The sequence below is a fragment of the Tenebrio molitor genome, chromosome 1, assembly GCF_963966145.1.
Source record: "Tenebrio molitor chromosome 1, icTenMoli1.1, whole genome shotgun sequence".
In the NCBI taxonomy this organism is placed as follows: Eukaryota; Metazoa; Arthropoda; class Insecta; order Coleoptera; family Tenebrionidae; genus Tenebrio; species Tenebrio molitor.
The window spans coordinates 1,757,513-1,773,684 of NC_091046.1; the positions used below are offsets into that span (position 1 = coordinate 1,757,513).

The following is a 16,172-nucleotide window of genomic DNA, read 5'->3' on the forward strand; positions in this document are numbered from 1 at the left end:
GCGGAGGAGCCTTGAACTGTCAGTTTACACTTTACAGTTAAACCGACCTGAAGTCAGGCGCGAGTGTTAAATCTGATCCTCACGAGGACGACTAGGATTTGGAATCGCGAATCGAATAGATTGGTGTGGTGAAGAGATTCTGAGATTCGTGCATCGAGACAACAAGGTTTCACCGGATGAAAATTGCGGATTGTAGAATTGGGATTTGGTGTTGGCAGCAGTGCGACGAAAGCGCGGCCGACTTCGCACCGTGACCTGGGAGCTGTCACTGTCAAGTGCTGCATGTCTTTGTATTTTGTTCTATGTACTGGATCGGTTCCAGAGACATTTACAATTGTGCCGACTACATTTATGTGTTAGTGAAGTGTTTGTTGCCTCGCGTGAAAATGGCAGGAGCGAGCGATCGTCACATTTACAACAATAACGACACCAGCAGCGACACCGAAGACTACACCGACGACCGCCGTCGCAGGGTATTCAAGAACCGTCTGAGGTGCGATTTTCCGTTTTGCAGTTGATCGTGGGTGCAGGGGCGGAGAGCCGAGACGGCCGCGGCGCTCCGCAAGTCGCACGAGAAAATCCATTGTTTTCTGTTGTGACAAAGCAGCTTGCGCAATTTGCGATTTAAATTTAGCAACAAGAGAGCTGATTCGGTGCGTGCAGTCCCGTCTCGTCCATCCGCCGCCGCCGCACGTCTTGTAGTCCACTTTTAGATGATTAATGATAATATTGCTTTGCGTAGTTATGGATCGTGTTCGAAGCCGAAACCGTGCCTTGTGCAACGTTCAACGTCCCTATCGGACCGGTGCCACTCTGTAGCTACGCCTAAGCAATGTCACAATGCTCCTCGCAATAGGCAAGAGCCGGTCCACCTGGTCGACACACTTTAAACTTCCATTTCCAGAAGCCGCAACGTGCTGCCCCCCGCGAAGAACCAGCCGCCCAGCGCCGCCTCCGCCGGCACGGTCATCGGCGACGACCGCGTCACCCTCGTCGTGGACAACACGCGGTTCGTGGTCGACCCGGCGCTCTTCACCGCCCACCCCAACACCATGCTGGGGCGCATGTTCAGCTCGAATCTGGAGTTCACGCAGTCGAACGAGCGCGGCGAGTTCGAGGTGGCCGACGGCATCCCCGCCACCATTTTCAGGGCCATCCTGGAGTACTACAAGGGGGGGCTGATCAAGTGCCCGCCGTCCGTCTCGGTGCAGGAGCTGAGGGAGGCCTGTGATTATCTGCTGGTGCCTTTCGATGCCAACACCGTTCGCTGCCAAAACTTAAGTAAGACGCCGGCGACTAGCAACGCGACCGTGACAATATCTGAGTTTGTGCGCCAGGGGGCCTGCTGCACGAGCTCTCCAACGAAGGCGCCCGCTGCCAGTTCGAGGTCTTCCTGGAGGAGCTGATCCTGCCGCTGATGGTCAACTCGGCCCAAAGGGGGGACCGCGAGTGCCACATCGTGGTCCTCCTCGACGACGACACCGTCGACTGGGACGACCAGTACCCGCCCCAGATGGGCGAGGAGTACAGCCAGACCGTCAACAGCACTGCCATGTACAGGTTCTTCAAGTACATAGAGAACAGGGACGTGGCCAAGCAGGTGCTCAAGGATCGAGGCCTGAAGAAGATTCGTTTGGGAATAGAGGGTAAGAGCAAGCTCGAAGGTGGACTTGCTGATGTCTCTGCATTCTTCCAGGCTATCCGACCTACAAGGAAAAGGTGAAGAAGCGTCCAGGGGGCAGAGCCGAAGTGATCTACAACTACGTGCAACGCCCCTTCATTCACATGTCCTGGGAGAAGGAGGAGGCCAAGAGCCGCCACGTCGACTTCCAGTGCGTCAAGTCCAAGAGCGTGACCAACTTGGCGGAGGCGACTGCCGACCCGGCTCTGGAGCTGGACGCCCGGGGGAATCCCATAGTGGCGGCGACGATCGCCGACCCGCCCCCGATGGACATGGCGCCGTTGCTCTCCATCGATCTGCAGCCGTTGGGGGTGGACAACGACGAAGGGGCCGTCGGGGGACCCCACGAGATGGACGCCGGCGCCAACGCGCCCCCCGACGACCAGAACTAGGATCAGCTGCGACTGAAATTGTTGCTGTATCGGTGTACCATCAATTGTCATGAGTAATATTTTTTTCAGTCACCGCTGTTTATTTTTCGGCACTCGATACCGACATGATATTACTGAATGTGTATTCGTCATCTAAATGTCTTCAGTTACGGTTACCGCACGTTTCGGGTTTTTTCTCAACGATGTCTACATTGTGATCGATGATGTTCACGCCGGCACGATTTTTGTGTTTTAGCCGAGGCCGTACGAAATGTTCACCTTGTATAATAGAGCTGTCTTGGCTGTGCCCCGCTCATCAACTAACGAACTGTTTTAACAACACATTCCTCTGATTTACAATGTCCAAATTTTTGCGAACCCTTGAGACTGAAATTTGTAGATTGTTTAATTTGCTCATTTATTTCTTATTTATTTGTACATAATGTATGTTACTTGGATAATCTGATAAGTTGTGCTTTGCTTTTAATATGAATGTAGCTTAAGGATTTTATACCTGTTGTTTTTATGACACGCAAATAAATGGTGTTTAAACGTAAGTAATTAAATAACCCTACATGTATGTGACAACATGATTTTTAGGTGTAAAGTCAGTAGATTTTATAATTACTAAAATTAGCCCTAATTAAACGAATTGTAGCCAAAGATACCCCGTTATTGTAAACATTTACACGACAATAATTTTCAGGTGTAGAATATTATGACGTTTTAATTACATGATCGATTTATTGGCAATTCCAGCTATTAGTGGTACATCTGGTGTGCATTCTATAAACTAATTTAAGACACACTCAAGCCGGTGACTTTTCATATGCAGAAAAAGTTACACAGTAAATGGAATAAAACAATAATCGTTTGGTATTTCTCATTAGAAGATATAAAAATGAAAGAAATATCTAAGAGTGTTTGAACAGTGGCAAAAATATTCTGATTTAGACTTTATATTCTACTACGAAACCTTTTGAACATAGAAATAATGGCAGCTCTGAAAAATATGATTTTTAATTTGATTAGAAAGGATTAATGTATTGTGGGTTGCATTTTCAATTCCGTCTGCTGTGCTGAGATTGGACATGCTTTAATCTCTGGCTTTAGGCACAGAAGATTCTGCTTCTGCTCACAATAATTCAATTATGAATGCTTTTTACAATGGGGGAGCCAGAACTGCTACAATTTTTTACCAAATATTTCTCTGGAATTTAAAAAAGTAGCCTATAATTCGTTTAATTATGAACGTGTGCACCGATTTATTTGCTATCCTTACAACTAACTCTTATCATTATTGGTCAAAGGCTCTTGCAGTCTAAAACAGTCGCTGACGATCTTCCATTTATCGCCTTGCGCCGTGATTATGAAATTCTGCTGGAACGACTTGGGGATTCGGTCTTGGTACCGCACAGTCCCGCTGACTTGGATCATAAACGTCAACTGACCGTTCACGGCCGAGTCCAACACAGGTTGCGCATCTAGCGTGGTTATAATGTGATCCGACGTAGGGAGATCTATGAAGAATTTCTGTATTCTCTCGTTGCCGTTGATCCCATTACCGTTCCACGCTAGCAGACCCGTGTCCATGTACAGCTTCGACATCAGCTGAAATACATTAGTTCATTAGTTGCGAAACAGCCCCTCGAGACATTACATGTCCTTACGTGACGTCTTTTGTCCGAAGTTTCGTAGTACAGCTTGGTGAATTCTTCGGCGACTCGACATGCCTGGTCGATCTTGCTCTTCACGATCTGAGTCATCGTCGAAATTTACGCATTTGCCGCTTTCGCTATTTAGAATTGCAACGAATTGAGGTTATGTCATGCATATGGAACTAAACAAAGGCTAGTGGCGCCCTCCACGGGACCGATGAAACCATAAAACAATGAGTGCTTTTCCGGTCTTTTATTGCTTTTTTTTCCGTAATTGTTACCCTTGTGGGTCAATTTATTCTCTCCTGTGCATTCGCCGCCCCCGAAATATCTCCTCAATTCTTGGATACTAATTTGGAGCCTACGTGTCAATCGGTTGTGAATTATGGTTTGTGCATGGTCTGTCTGTCTATACCTTTTTCGGGATATTGACATCTGTTCCAGAGTCTGTTCTTTGTTGCAGTGCGCAGATTATTCGGGGTTTACCACGATTCCACCTTGACAATTATCGTCTTTTCCACGCGAAAACGTATGTATCGTGCTTTGGGTGTGGGCTGCTGATGGTTTGAGTGAATTGTTAATGTAGCTGTTGCATTCACTTCTGGTTAATGCTTGTAAAAATAATCATATTTTAGCGAACGTTATCTTACAGCAACTTTCAAGGAACGAGCGCATTGTTACAAAACGTGTGAATATCGACTAAGTAAATTGTTCATAAACTTTTAGTAGTGAACACAACATGGAAAATATCCTGCATAAAGTGAACAGGAGGTTTATATCATCGCTGTCGGAAGAGGACATACACAGGAATAACAAAATTTTGGAATCGGTAAGTCGAAAATTACAAATGGTTCACTGTGATCTGTAAAAATTCCAAAAAAAGAGACACAAAGCCCACTTGGTGTGGTGTAGTAAGAGTTGGTAAAACAGATCTCGCCGTTTCTGTTGCTTTGACAGAATTACTTTGATCAGGTGGTTAACGTGCTAGTCTTGGAAAACATGATAAGTGTGGATCCGGTTTTTGCTAGCATGTTCAGACGTGTCTTCTACGGAGGCAGCTACTACGACGGCCTTCACGTCGGCCGTGCCTACGATTACGACTTGGACCTGTTGCTGGTGATTCCGAAAGCTGCAAATCCCGATCTACAGCAGAGCGAATTCCCGGGTCACATTCGGTTGCAAGTGAACGACGCGTCATGGCTGTGGACTTCCCCTGTTTATTCAAATTTCAAACGAACATTCCTCGACGACGACAACTACTTGATCACCGACAAAGCTTTGAACTGGATGAAGAGCATCGTCCACAAGGGCTTCAACCTTTTACCGTGCACCGATGGCCGACGTTATTTACCGACTGAAGTCGGGGATTTCCCGGTAATGACATCTACAGGTAGAACGTGTAGTCAGCAACGTCTTTTAGATACGTTTCAGCAAATCAGGACCGGCTGTGACTCTTCACATCGACGTTGACTGTTACTACTGGATAGATGTGGATTTGGTTGTCAGTTTTGTTTTCACCGAGGACAAATGGCCGCCTGGTTTCTTGCCTAATCCGTATTCAAAGTTTATTTCATGGTTGGGAACAACAACTGACTTGAACGAGTTCTTCATCGTGGCCAAGCAACCGAAAGATGTGCCGAATTATTTTCATCCTGGACGCCACTGGCGATTGTCATTCCAGGAGCAAGAAAGAAAACTGATTGCTAATAAAGGAAGACTGAAGCCAGTAGGTCGGCTGCTCAAGGTATTATCTCAAATCATGTTTTGGTAAAAAGTTAAGACTAATCGGTTTTAGAAAATCAAGAAAAAGGAGCAGCACAACAAAATCGCCAGTTACTACATCAAAACCGTTCTTCTTTTCATGGTGGAGCAAAGAAATGATGCATTCTGGCAACAGCCCTTGAGTCACGTTTTGTTGGATGTTTTGGAAACTTATACTAAATACATCAGGGACAAGAAGATTCCATATTATTGGAACGAGGAATACAACCTGATTGGCCACATAGATGACCGCACTTTGACCAATTTTGCCGACAGACTGGAGTACATCATCAAGGATATTACCAGAAATCCACACAAACCTGATACAGTGGTCAAATATTTATGTAAAACGATTAATAAACATGATAATCACTTTCGTTCACGTTGGCTTTTTCAGTGAGTAACCGAGAATTGGAAGAATTCTACCGTGAAGGCTTAGACAAACCAGAGGAATCTTTTTGTACTCTACTTTAATAAATTTTTAATAACGTTAATACTGCATCATTTTTAAACCTTCATAATTTACACCTACAGCCAGGACTGATATTTACATTCTACTGATACGAAACTCCGGACAAACTTACATCGCGGGTTCTGTTTTTTCAAGTGATTCCCAAATATTGCTGGTAAAATCCATATCTACCTACTGATAGTGAAATGACCTATCAAGGAACGTTTGGGAGATAACGTTGATAAATTATTATCGGAGAAAGTACAGGTGCAAAATTACTGTGAAAGTGTCTTGAGGATTCGACTTGATTGTAGTAGGTACAATCTATCTTTTCTTCATCAAACTTGCTCATTCTTTTTGTTGATAAAAATTGAACAATATCAAATCACGTCTTAGTTGCAGGAAGGTGTGATTGACGGATTGTGAATCAACGTTTAAACGCTAGGTACTGTAGTGAACATTGTTCTTTGTTGCTCATTTACGTCAGCATGGAAAATATCTTGCAAAAAGTCAGCCGCTTCGTATCATTGGCGGACGAGGAGATACAAAGGAACAACGAAATCCTCAAATCGGTAAGTCCATAACTCGCAGTTGGTAAAACTGTATTGAATTATTAAATGTATTTATTGTAACCTTTGTAAATAGGTGTTCGACGTAATCATTCAAAATATGAAAAGCGTGGATCAACTTTTTGAAGCCTTGTACAGACGTCCATTTTACGGAGGTAGTTACTATGACCGCCTTCATGTCAAAACTTTGGGTCAAAGCTACGATTACGACCTGGACCTGCTTCTGTCAATCCCCAAAAAGGCAAGTCCTACCCTAATACGGAGCCACATTCCGGGTCACATTAAGTTGCAAGTGCAGAACGTATCGTGGTTTGAGACCAAGGAGACCTCTTCTATTTACCCGAAATTCAAAAAGATTTTCCTCGATGACGACAACTTCTTGATCACCGACAAGGCGCTGCGGTGGATGGAAAGCGTTGTCCAGAAAAGCTTCAACCGTTTACTTCTGTTGCCTTTTGTCACAAGTTATCTGTTGGTTGGAGCCAAGGAATTTCCGGTAATTACATTTACAGAGAAAATGTCGGTTTGGTCAGCAACGTCTTTTAGATACGTTTCAGCAAATCAGGACCGGCTCTGACTCTTCACGTCGGCGTTGGTGACTGCACGCTAGATGTGGATTTGGTCATCAGTTTTGTTTTCACCAAGGACGAATGGCCACATGACTCGCCTAATCCGTATTCAAAATATCTTTCGTGCGGGGGGTCAAGTTGCTTCAACGAGTTTTTCATCGTGGCCAAGAAACCGAAGGATGTGTCGGATTATGTTCTTCCTGAACGCCACTGGCGATTGTCATTCCAGGAGCAAGAAAGACAACTGATCGCCAATAAAGGAAGACTGAAGCCAGTGGGTCGGCTGCTCAAGGTATTATCACAAATCATATTTTGGTAAAAAATTAAGACTAATCGGTTTTAGAAACTGAAGAAAAAGCAGCAACACGATCGCCAGTTACTACATCAAAACAGTTCTTCTTTTGATGGTGGAACAAAGAAGTGACGCATTCTGGCAACAGTCCTTGAGTCATGTTTTCTTGGATGCTTTGGAAACTTATACTAAATACATCAGAAACAAGAAGATTCCATATTATTGGAACGAGGAGTATAACCTAATTGGCCACGTAGATCATCGCACTTTGACCAATTTTGCCGACAGACTGGAGAATATCATCGAGGATATTAAGAGAAATCCAGACGAACCTTACACGGTGGTTGACTATTTGTGTAAAACAATGAATAAACATGACTATTCAATTCACCTGTTATTTTTCAAATATTAACCAATAAAAGAGCAGACATGTACTTTCGTAGCCTAGCAACAGAAAATTCCAGCGAATATTCCACTCGTGAAAATATAACTGACTATTCCACTAGTGGTCGAGGCGAATATTTTAAACAAACCTTGATTATTATTTTTATTCAAAGAAATTATTACTTTCTTTCGAAGTTAACTGAGCAATGAAATCATGTGTAACGCAGATTTGCGAACTAGCTTTGAAAATTTTTATTTTAATCATTGATTTGGTTCATTGAATAGTCTGTTGAATACAACTCGTAGTCAAAGATAGTAGAATATTTTTCCGATGGTATCACTTATGGTCATTACGCTTTTGAACACCATTCGTGCTACGCACTCATGGTGTTCATAAAGCGAATGACCATTCGTGATACCACCACAAAAATATTCGACAATCTTTGACTACTCGTGGTATTATAACTGATAATCACATTTGTTCACATTGCTTTTTCAGTGAATGGCTGGGAACGGGCACAATTCTTTGTTAAAGAGTTAGTAGAGATAGTAGAGAATAAACCAGAGGACGAGGAGCAATCTTCTTGTACTTTACTTTAATAAATTTTAATAACGTTAATAAAACATCATTTTTAAAACCTTCATTAACTTAGAGATAGAATAGTATTTACAATTTTGTTAGATTTACAATAACAAAGATTCGAAGAAAGAAAACGACGAAAATGCTCCTAAAAAAGACCGCCATCGTACAGCAATAATTTTTACTCTTTCACAATTAATTTGGGCACAAATATGTCAAAATTTGGTTTGAAGCTCATCCGTTATGGGCTCGAATAGTGCCGTTAGGTTGGCACTAGTGATAAAGTCCAGGGGTAGGGCACTCTATTAGACGACCTTGAAACAGGTTTAATATTTTGCGGCAACTACAGATGGCGCTCAGATCAGAAAAGAAATAAAAAAAATTGCTACTACCAACACAATTTAGTAATTTCTATGGTTGGTCATTCTGGATAAATCCCCAATCGCATTCACTTTCCTAGTAATTCCCAGAAAAGTGTTGTGACACATGACGCAATTTAGTGGATTGGATAGTGGAAAAACACAAGTAGATTTTGTATTTTTGTGTTCAATTTTTAAGTACTTTTGGACGATTTGTATAAAAATTAAACCGTGTTGCGTACACGGATGTGAAAATATTCCAAATCACAGGTAGGTTGTAAAAATTAAATTTTTAAACTTTGATAATAATCAATTAATGTTTCCAAAAAATCAGAATTTATATTTAATTATTTATATTATGTTTGTTTCTCAGGTTTTAAGGAATCTTCCAAGACAGAAGACTGCTTCAGTCCCCGTCAGGAAGAATATAAATATGTATGTTACTCCTGAAAAATGAAAGGTAGGTAGGTTTGTTTTTATGTGATAGTTCAAATACCTAATTGATACTTATTTTAATTTAGATGCGCTTCGAGCTTTACCTCCTACCATCATTGAGCATTCTGCTGAATCCTGGTCCGTGGAAGAGCCAGAAAAGACATATCTAGCGTTCAAATTAATTTGTAATCGAGTTATCCATGAATCCGAAATCGTATGTCGTTTCTAGAACAAAAAGCACAGGTTAGATCTGGGCATATCAATCTAAAAGACATACGGATTCAAATCCATGGATGACTCGATTACAAATTAATTTGATCGCTTTTTACTTACCACAGACCAAGATGGTGAGGACTTCTTTGGTTACCACTCCCACTCAAAGTAAGAGATGAATCCAATTATCTTTAAAAAAAATATTGAAATTTGTATTTATTTTATTTTTTTACGAGTATTGTTTTACAATATTGTTTGTAAGGAAGCCTTTAAAACACGACGCGTAGCGGAGTGCTTTTAAAGTCGCAAGTGCTTTAAAGACCCTTAAAACGTGTATTATATGCAATTTTTTATTATACTTGCACTACAATCTGAAAATTATAACAAAAAAAGTAAATTGAAATACCTTTTCCAAAGTAATCTGTGTCATTAATTGTTGAGATAGAAACGGTCAATTGATGTGGTTCGTTCTTCTGTATATTTGTTAAAAATTGTGTATAAATGTGTAGGTATTTATTATTATTACATATTATTATTCAAAATGTAGGTGAATTTGAAAAAACGGGAAATGACATATTTCGTAATGTAAATTTGGTTTTAAATATTTGTCAATTAATTAATTGTCTACTCGACAGTACCTATTAAATAATTTTTAAACACATTCTGGGCCGTATTTCCTTTTCATTAAAGTTAAAGAACGTGGTTAAATTGTTTTGTCTTTATCTAACATAGTGCTTGGCATATACTTTCACTTTGTCTAATCAATTATATTTACCTAATGAAAGGCTTAACGAATAGGAAATCATACGGCCCAATGTCATTGAATTATTTATTTATAAACTGACATACCGTGAAAAAATTGTAATCTTTCTAAAAAGGTATTTTCAAACTATGACAAACATGAAAAGAAACGTGTAGGTTTTTTTTTGACATTTCCCTTTTTTTTTTTAATTGAAATGCATACAATGGCCAGCAATAAAAACTAGACAGACATCACTTTTGTGTTACGTCAAAATCCAAATGTGTAATTAATGGTTTTTTGACAGTGACATTTAAATGATGGTTAGTTTTTTTCTTGTCGGTCTTTGTACGTGTATATGTAGAACCTCCTCGTTTTATGCATTCGCTTTGCTCGTATATCAATTTTTGTATTCTTACTTGTTTTATAATAAATATTGTAACATTTTATTTGACCTTGTATTTAATTATCATATACAGGGTGTCCCAGAACTCGCGGATCAAATTGAAACTGTATATTCCTTGATGGTAATGAAGGTAAAAAACGTTTAGAAAAATATTCAGGGTGCAACAGCTTTTTAGTTATGAATTAATCAAATTGACCAATAGAGCTCGATCTAATTTTCCTTTATGAGAAAATTGAGTACCTTCCCTCAATTGCCAAGCAACGTATAATTCGATGAATAATAAAATTAATTTCAATATTTGTCTGGTCAACTTGTCGAAACAGACGTCAAAAGTGACAGCTACTTTTGAAATAACCAAAAATGGGAAATTTCGCCAAAGGCAGGTGAACAAATGTATAGAATCTAAATCAGGGAACGCAAGAAGTTTCTTCTTCCGGCAATTAATGAAATATGGTTTGTTATGAGTGAAAATTTCCAGAGCAATTGTAACCTTGAGGGGTATGGGAAATTGACGGGAGGGATATGATGAATTGAACCTTTGTTGATGGAAGGTAAAATGGCGACGTAGCGTCAAGTGAGTAATATCACTACCTTAAAAATCTTAGTAAAAAGTGAAATATGCAGGGCCTGTGAAGTGAATCAGAACCACAAGAAATTTATCCTGACTCCTGTGTATACACTCTGCATCTGCAACGTATTAGCGCAGCTATACACGAGCGGGACTTTTCATCGTCGAAATGAAAGAAAAGACTTTTAGGAACATTCTTGACATTGCAAAAAAAGCTGGAGTTACACGTAGGTTTTGAACAACAGATCAAGCATAGTGGCAGTTCTGAAAGAAAGAAGACAAAACTGGATTGAACTAACCTATTTATTTTAGCATCATTATTAGTAAAAATTTAAGGTCAAATTTTATAACTAAATGATGTAGAATGCAACAAATGAAATAAGAAACATGCAAAATAAAAAGAATCATCTGAAGGAATAGGCGAGCTCGTTTTATTAAATTTTTCCTTGCCAGTCTAAGCATATTAGGAATAACAGTAGCCAGTGTTTCGTGAATTTGATCATTTAGTTCTTCTAAAATATTGATAGGTTCGCGGTAAATATAGTTCTTCAAATATACTTCTTCTACCGTCGTCATCAAAGGACTGAAGAACAGCATCTTCAGTCTCTGGTGTTCTAACTTCTCGTGGGGGACCACCAATTGCTTGTTAGGTAGGCACCAAGGACCCAGTGTCTCGAGCACGGTACCACCAACCATAGAAATACGTTATAATTTGGATGTGGCAAACGTCGTGGAAAACGTATTGCATATTCCCTTGCATCCTCACTTGCATTGCGCCGGCACTCTTCATAAATTATGAGTATTCCGGCATACTCTGCAGCTGTATACATGATTTCAATAAGAAGTTTGACAATTTAGAATCAAATTATAACTTGACGTTGTCAAAATCTTCTCAGTTGCCCAAACATTTACTTGAAATTCCATACCATTCTTACTAGAATTATGTTGCTAGGCAATTCAAACCTTTGGTTAAATTTACGTGAAATTCAAATTAACTGATTGGTCAACTTTAATTATTCATTACAAAAAATCGGTTATACCCTGTCCTTTTTTTTAAAACGCTATTGCTTTCAGTTATCACCAAGGAAAACGCACTGTAAGTTTGATCCGCGAGTTCTGGGACAGCCTGTATAATATACCAAGGGACAGATATATTGCCGGAAATTTTTTCGAGCAGTCCTCACACACGAGTGTTTGTAACAAGAAAATTACACGAGGGCGCTAGCCCGAGGGTAATTTTGAGCGACAAACACGAGTGTTGGACTGCAAGAAAAAATTTCTGGCGATATATATCTGTCCCGAGGTATATTCGGAAGAGAATCGCCCGAAATTTTTTTTCCCTAGGTCAATTATATCGGAAATTTTCCCTAGGGAAAATTTCCGCTTAATTAAATTGTGATTGGTTGCTATTCAAACAATTCGGAGTTGTGATTTGTCAATATAAATCATGTGACATTTGAGGGCGATTCTCTCTAAATTTTTTTTGGAACCAGTACGTAGTACAGGATTCAATTTTGCCGCCTTAGCACGATTACAGGCCTCCAATCAACTTTTTACCGACTTTCGGTAAAACTTTTTTGCGGCAACTATAGATGGCGCTGAAACTTGTTATCCGTTGAACCTGAGAGAGTCGGCTATCTATTCCCCTCTTAATCTATGATAAAGTCGTCATCCACACCTATTGCGCATTCCTATGCATTCGCCGCCCCCGAAATATCTCCCTAATTCCTGGATACTAATTTTGAGCCTATAATACGTGTCAGTCAGTTGTGAATTATGGTTTGTGTATGGTCTGTCTATACCTTTTTCGGGATATTGACACCTCTACTTTTTGGTACTTTGTAGCAGTCAGTTCGGGGTTTTCCACAAACAGTTGTTATCGTTATCCGGTAATCGTCCAATGAACTTTTCTCCACGCTAAAACGTATGTGTTGTGCGTTGGGTGTGGACTGTTGATGGTTTGAGTGAATTGTTAACGAAACTATTGCATCCGATCCTGGTTAATGCTTGTAAAAATAATACCTGTCATATTTTAGCGAACGTTGTCTTACAGCGCCTTTCAACGAGCGACGCATTGTTACAAATGGTGTGAATATCAACTAATTGTCCTTGCTTATTTAATAGTGAACACAACATGGAAAATATCCTGCATAAAGTAAGCAGGAGGTTTATATCACCTTCGGAAGAGGACATACACAGGAATAACGAAATTTTCGAATCGGTAAGTCGACAATGACACATGGTTCAGTGTGATCGGTAAAAATTCCAAAAAAGAGACACAAAGTCCACTTGGTGTGGTGTAGTAAGAGTTGGTAAAACAGATCTCTATGTTTCTATTGCTTTGAAAGAATTACAATAAATAAGAATGACAGGAAACTTTTAATCTTTGATCAGGTGATCAACGTGCTAGTCTTGGAAAACATGCAAAGTGTGGATCCGGTTTTTGCTAGCATGTTCAAACGTGTCTTCTACGGAGGCAGCTACTGCGACGGTCTTCACGTCGGTCGTACCTACGATTACGACTTGAACCTGTTGCTGGTGACGCCGCAAGATGCAAGTCCCAATCTACAACAGAGCACATTTCCGTCTCACATCCAGTTGCAAGTGAAGAACACATCGTGGCTGCGGACTTCCCCTGTTTACTCAAATTTCAAACAAACGTTCCTCGACGACGACGACTACTTGATCACCGACAAAGCCTTGACCTGGATCAAGAGCATCGTCCAAAAGGGCTTCCACCTTCTACCGTGCACCGGTGGCCGACATTATTTGTCGACTGAAGTCGGGGAGTTCCCGGTAATGACATCTACAGGTAGAATGTGTGGTCACCAATGTCTTCCAGGTATATTTCAGTGAATCAGGACCGGCTGTGACCCTTCACATCGACGTTGACGGTGACTACAGGATAGATGTGGATTTGATCATCTGTTTTGTGTTCACCGAGGACAAATGGCCGCCACGTTTCTCGCCTAATCCGTATTCAAAAATTATTTCATGGATGGGACCAACAACTAACTTGAACGAATTCTTCATCGTGGCCAAGAAACCGAAGGATGTGCCGGATTACTATTTGCATGGACGCCACTGGCGATTGTCATTCCAGGAGCAAGAAAGAGAACTGATTGCCGATAAACGAAAATTGATGGCAGCAGGTCGACTGCTCAAGGTATTATCGCAAATCATGTTTTGGTAAAAAATTAAGACTAATCGGTTTTAGAAAATGAGGAACAAGGAGCAACATAACAAAATCGCCAGTTACTACATCAAAACAGTTATTCTTTTCATGGTGAAGCAAAGAAGTGACGCGTTCTGGAAACAGCCTTTGAGTACCGTTTTGTTGGATGTTTTGGAAACTTATACTAAATACATCAGGGATAAGAAGATTCCGTATTATTGGAACGAGGAGTACAACCTAATTGGTCACATAGATGACCGCACTTTGACTAATTTTGCCGACAGACGAGTATATCATCAAGGATATCAAAACAAATCGAGACAAACCTGACACGGTGGCCAAATATTTATGTAAAACGGTTAATAAACATTATAATCAGAATCACATTTGTCCACGTTGTTTTTTCAGTGAACAACGGGGAATTGGAAGCGTTCTACCGTGAAGGCTTAGACAAACCAGAGAGGCAATCTATTTGTACTTTACAATAACAAAGGCCCCAAAAAATTAATAAACCGAAAATGTTGCTAAAAGAATGTGGAAATGGGCTGCAAAGTTATCCTAATTGGTCGGTACTGTCTTACGTTCCCGGAGATCAACAATTCGAGCAAAGCGCCCCAACGACCAAATATTTATGTAAAATGATTTTTAAAAATATGATATTTTTTAATATTACTGCCAACGAGAAACTCGTTCAAAACTTGTACGTGTGGAATAAAATGATTTATATCTATAGTCCATTTTTTTTTTAAATCAATTGTCAATGACAAAATTCCCCCAAAGACCAGGCTGTACCACCCTAAAACCTTTTGTTTCGGGGCACCTCTATCGTAAAATCTCCCTAGATCAGGTTTGAGGTTATATCAGTAATTTTCAAATGTCAGAAAAGTTTCAGGTGAAACCAAATTTTATACCAAAAGACAAGAAATAAAGACGATAATCACACTAAAAAGTGCAACTTAACATATACAGGAAAATGGGAATTGATTTAATGGGTTATATAAGCAGTTTACCTATTCATTTTCAGAATCTAACACCCAATCGTCTTCCGAATATGATTCTGCCGGAGAGGAATGTCCTCAATTGGTAGATTTCCCATCCATTTTTTCCAATCCTCTCTAATCAGTTCCTCGCAGTGACGAACCCATATATTAAAAGAAAATACCTCGAATATGATGTGTGCATCTTTACAGCAATTTAGCATGGTCGGTTTTTCTGTCTGCATTTCTTCACGTAATCTAATCATAGCCAATTTTTTTCGTTGTGTTAGATCCTCGTTTTCGGAAACTCATTTAACTTTGTATTTTTATTTAAATGTAATTGCGCCTTCAATAGCGCAAGCGCCTTTACATCAAAATGACTGACATACAGTTGACATTTTACGTTGCCAATCTAATAACTATCAAATAACCAGTGGCTTATACCAACATGACAACACTTTCACAATTGATTTTAAAAAATTTGGAGTATAGTTATTTTTTTTTTACCTACCTTTGCATTACCCTTGTAAAAATATGAAATGCCGCTCTACAAAAAAAAGAAAGTCTAACCTCAAAATATATATCCAAATTCCAAATGTGATTTATTGCGAAGGGATGATATGAATGTAAAGTTAAGATTGAAATTAAAAAGGAGCTAACAAAAGCAAGTCACAGCTAGTGTTGAAAGTGGCCACCAACGTTTGTTAATTCAATTTAGTAAATTGTAACAATTGTCAATTCGATTATTGACAGAACCACGACCTGCTGTATTATAACCGGCCTGTTCAAAAGTGTAATTTGAGTGATCCCCGCAGAGCGCTAGTGTACGGGCGCTTTTTGGGGATATTATTCATCTTAAGTTTTTGTCACCGAGAGTTTTTCTCGTTCAAATGACATTCGAATTTAAAATCAAAAACACAAAAATACAATTGTATTCAGTATTGTTTTAGAAAGAAAACATGAACTTACTGTGCTCAATCTTAA

General features: G+C 39.9%; 6 protein-coding genes and 1 long non-coding RNA gene across 18 annotated transcripts in view; 6 read left to right on the plus strand and 1 right to left on the minus strand.

Moving 5' to 3' along the window:
* Positions 1 to 127: 127 nt before the first annotated feature.
* On the plus strand, positions 128 to 2,609 carry mri (mrityu). Of its 2 annotated transcripts, XM_069043560.1 has the most exons (5): positions 128 to 493; positions 743 to 856; positions 905 to 1,281; positions 1,338 to 1,646; positions 1,697 to 2,609. In XM_069043560.1, exons 1-5 carry the CDS (start codon positions 303 to 305, stop codon positions 2,071 to 2,073), a joined length of 1,368 nt encoding a protein of 455 aa, XP_068899661.1. In that variant the 5' UTR covers positions 128 to 302; the 3' UTR covers positions 2,074 to 2,609. The 2 variants fall into 2 exon arrangements, with proteins under 2 accessions (XP_068899661.1, XP_068899670.1); XM_069043569.1 differs by lacking the exon at positions 743 to 856 and having other exon boundaries at positions 303 to 493.
* A 679-nt stretch (positions 2,610 to 3,288) lies between these two features.
* On the minus strand, positions 3,289 to 3,865 carry Nxt1 (NTF2-related export protein 1). The gene is made up of 2 exons (XM_069043797.1): positions 3,723 to 3,865; positions 3,289 to 3,663 (listed from the first exon to the last, which is right to left on the minus strand). Exons 1-2 carry the CDS (start codon positions 3,816 to 3,818, stop codon positions 3,337 to 3,339), a joined length of 423 nt encoding a protein of 140 aa, XP_068899898.1. The 5' UTR covers positions 3,819 to 3,865; the 3' UTR covers positions 3,289 to 3,336.
* A 101-nt stretch (positions 3,866 to 3,966) lies between these two features.
* On the plus strand, positions 3,967 to 5,965 carry LOC138127537 (cyclic GMP-AMP synthase-like receptor). Of its 5 annotated transcripts, none has more exons than XM_069043580.1 (7): positions 3,967 to 4,109; positions 4,174 to 4,292; positions 4,346 to 4,539; positions 4,668 to 5,084; positions 5,131 to 5,454; positions 5,506 to 5,815; positions 5,869 to 5,965. In XM_069043580.1, the coding sequence occupies exons 3-7, from the start codon at positions 4,450 to 4,452 to the stop codon at positions 5,943 to 5,945; spliced, it is 1,218 nt and encodes a 405-aa protein (XP_068899681.1). In that variant the 5' UTR covers positions 3,967 to 4,109; positions 4,174 to 4,292; positions 4,346 to 4,449; the 3' UTR covers positions 5,946 to 5,965. The 5 variants fall into 5 exon arrangements, with proteins under 5 accessions (XP_068899681.1, XP_068899690.1, XP_068899698.1 ...); XM_069043589.1 differs by having other exon boundaries at positions 4,174 to 4,239; XM_069043597.1 differs by having other exon boundaries at positions 4,174 to 4,239; positions 4,363 to 4,539.
* Positions 5,966 to 6,062: 97 nt separating this feature from the next.
* Positions 6,063 to 7,495, plus strand: LOC138127677 (cyclic GMP-AMP synthase-like receptor). 4 transcript variants are annotated; one of them, XM_069043757.1, is made up of 5 exons: positions 6,063 to 6,239; positions 6,319 to 6,494; positions 6,568 to 6,987; positions 7,038 to 7,352; positions 7,404 to 7,495. In XM_069043757.1, the coding sequence occupies exons 2-5, from the start codon at positions 6,411 to 6,413 to the stop codon at positions 7,482 to 7,484; spliced, it is 900 nt and encodes a 299-aa protein (XP_068899858.1). In that variant the 5' UTR covers positions 6,063 to 6,239; positions 6,319 to 6,410; the 3' UTR covers positions 7,485 to 7,495. The 4 variants fall into 4 exon arrangements, with proteins under 4 accessions (XP_068899858.1, XP_068899851.1, XP_068899841.1 ...); XM_069043750.1 differs by having other exon boundaries at positions 6,082 to 6,239; positions 6,325 to 6,494; XM_069043740.1 differs by having other exon boundaries at positions 6,097 to 6,235.
* Positions 7,485 to 16,172, plus strand: part of RpL14 (ribosomal protein L14) — a 40,330-nt gene continuing 31,642 nt past the window's right edge. The window contains exon 1 of the mRNA XM_069043783.1: positions 7,485 to 7,489. Coding sequence (XP_068899884.1) covers positions 7,488 to 7,489 — 2 coding nt within the window. The 5' untranslated portion in view covers positions 7,485 to 7,487. The remainder of the gene's footprint in view (positions 7,490 to 16,172) is intronic.
* Positions 7,496 to 8,360, plus strand: LOC138127732 (uncharacterized). Its single transcript, XR_011158356.1, has 2 exons — positions 7,496 to 7,708; positions 8,236 to 8,360. It is a non-coding gene; the product is annotated as an uncharacterized lncRNA (long non-coding RNA).
* LOC138127580 (cyclic GMP-AMP synthase-like receptor) lies at positions 12,703 to 14,943 on the plus strand. Of its 4 annotated transcripts, XM_069043672.1 has the most exons (7): positions 12,705 to 12,826; positions 12,882 to 12,960; positions 13,073 to 13,257; positions 13,431 to 13,832; positions 13,879 to 14,202; positions 14,254 to 14,561; positions 14,620 to 14,943. In XM_069043672.1, exons 3-6 carry the CDS (start codon positions 13,171 to 13,173, stop codon positions 14,539 to 14,541), a joined length of 1,101 nt encoding a protein of 366 aa, XP_068899773.1. In that variant the 5' UTR covers positions 12,705 to 12,826; positions 12,882 to 12,960; positions 13,073 to 13,170; the 3' UTR covers positions 14,542 to 14,561; positions 14,620 to 14,943. The 4 variants fall into 4 exon arrangements, with proteins under 4 accessions (XP_068899757.1, XP_068899765.1, XP_068899749.1 ...); XM_069043656.1 differs by having other exon boundaries at positions 12,703 to 13,035; positions 13,090 to 13,257; XM_069043664.1 differs by having other exon boundaries at positions 12,703 to 12,960.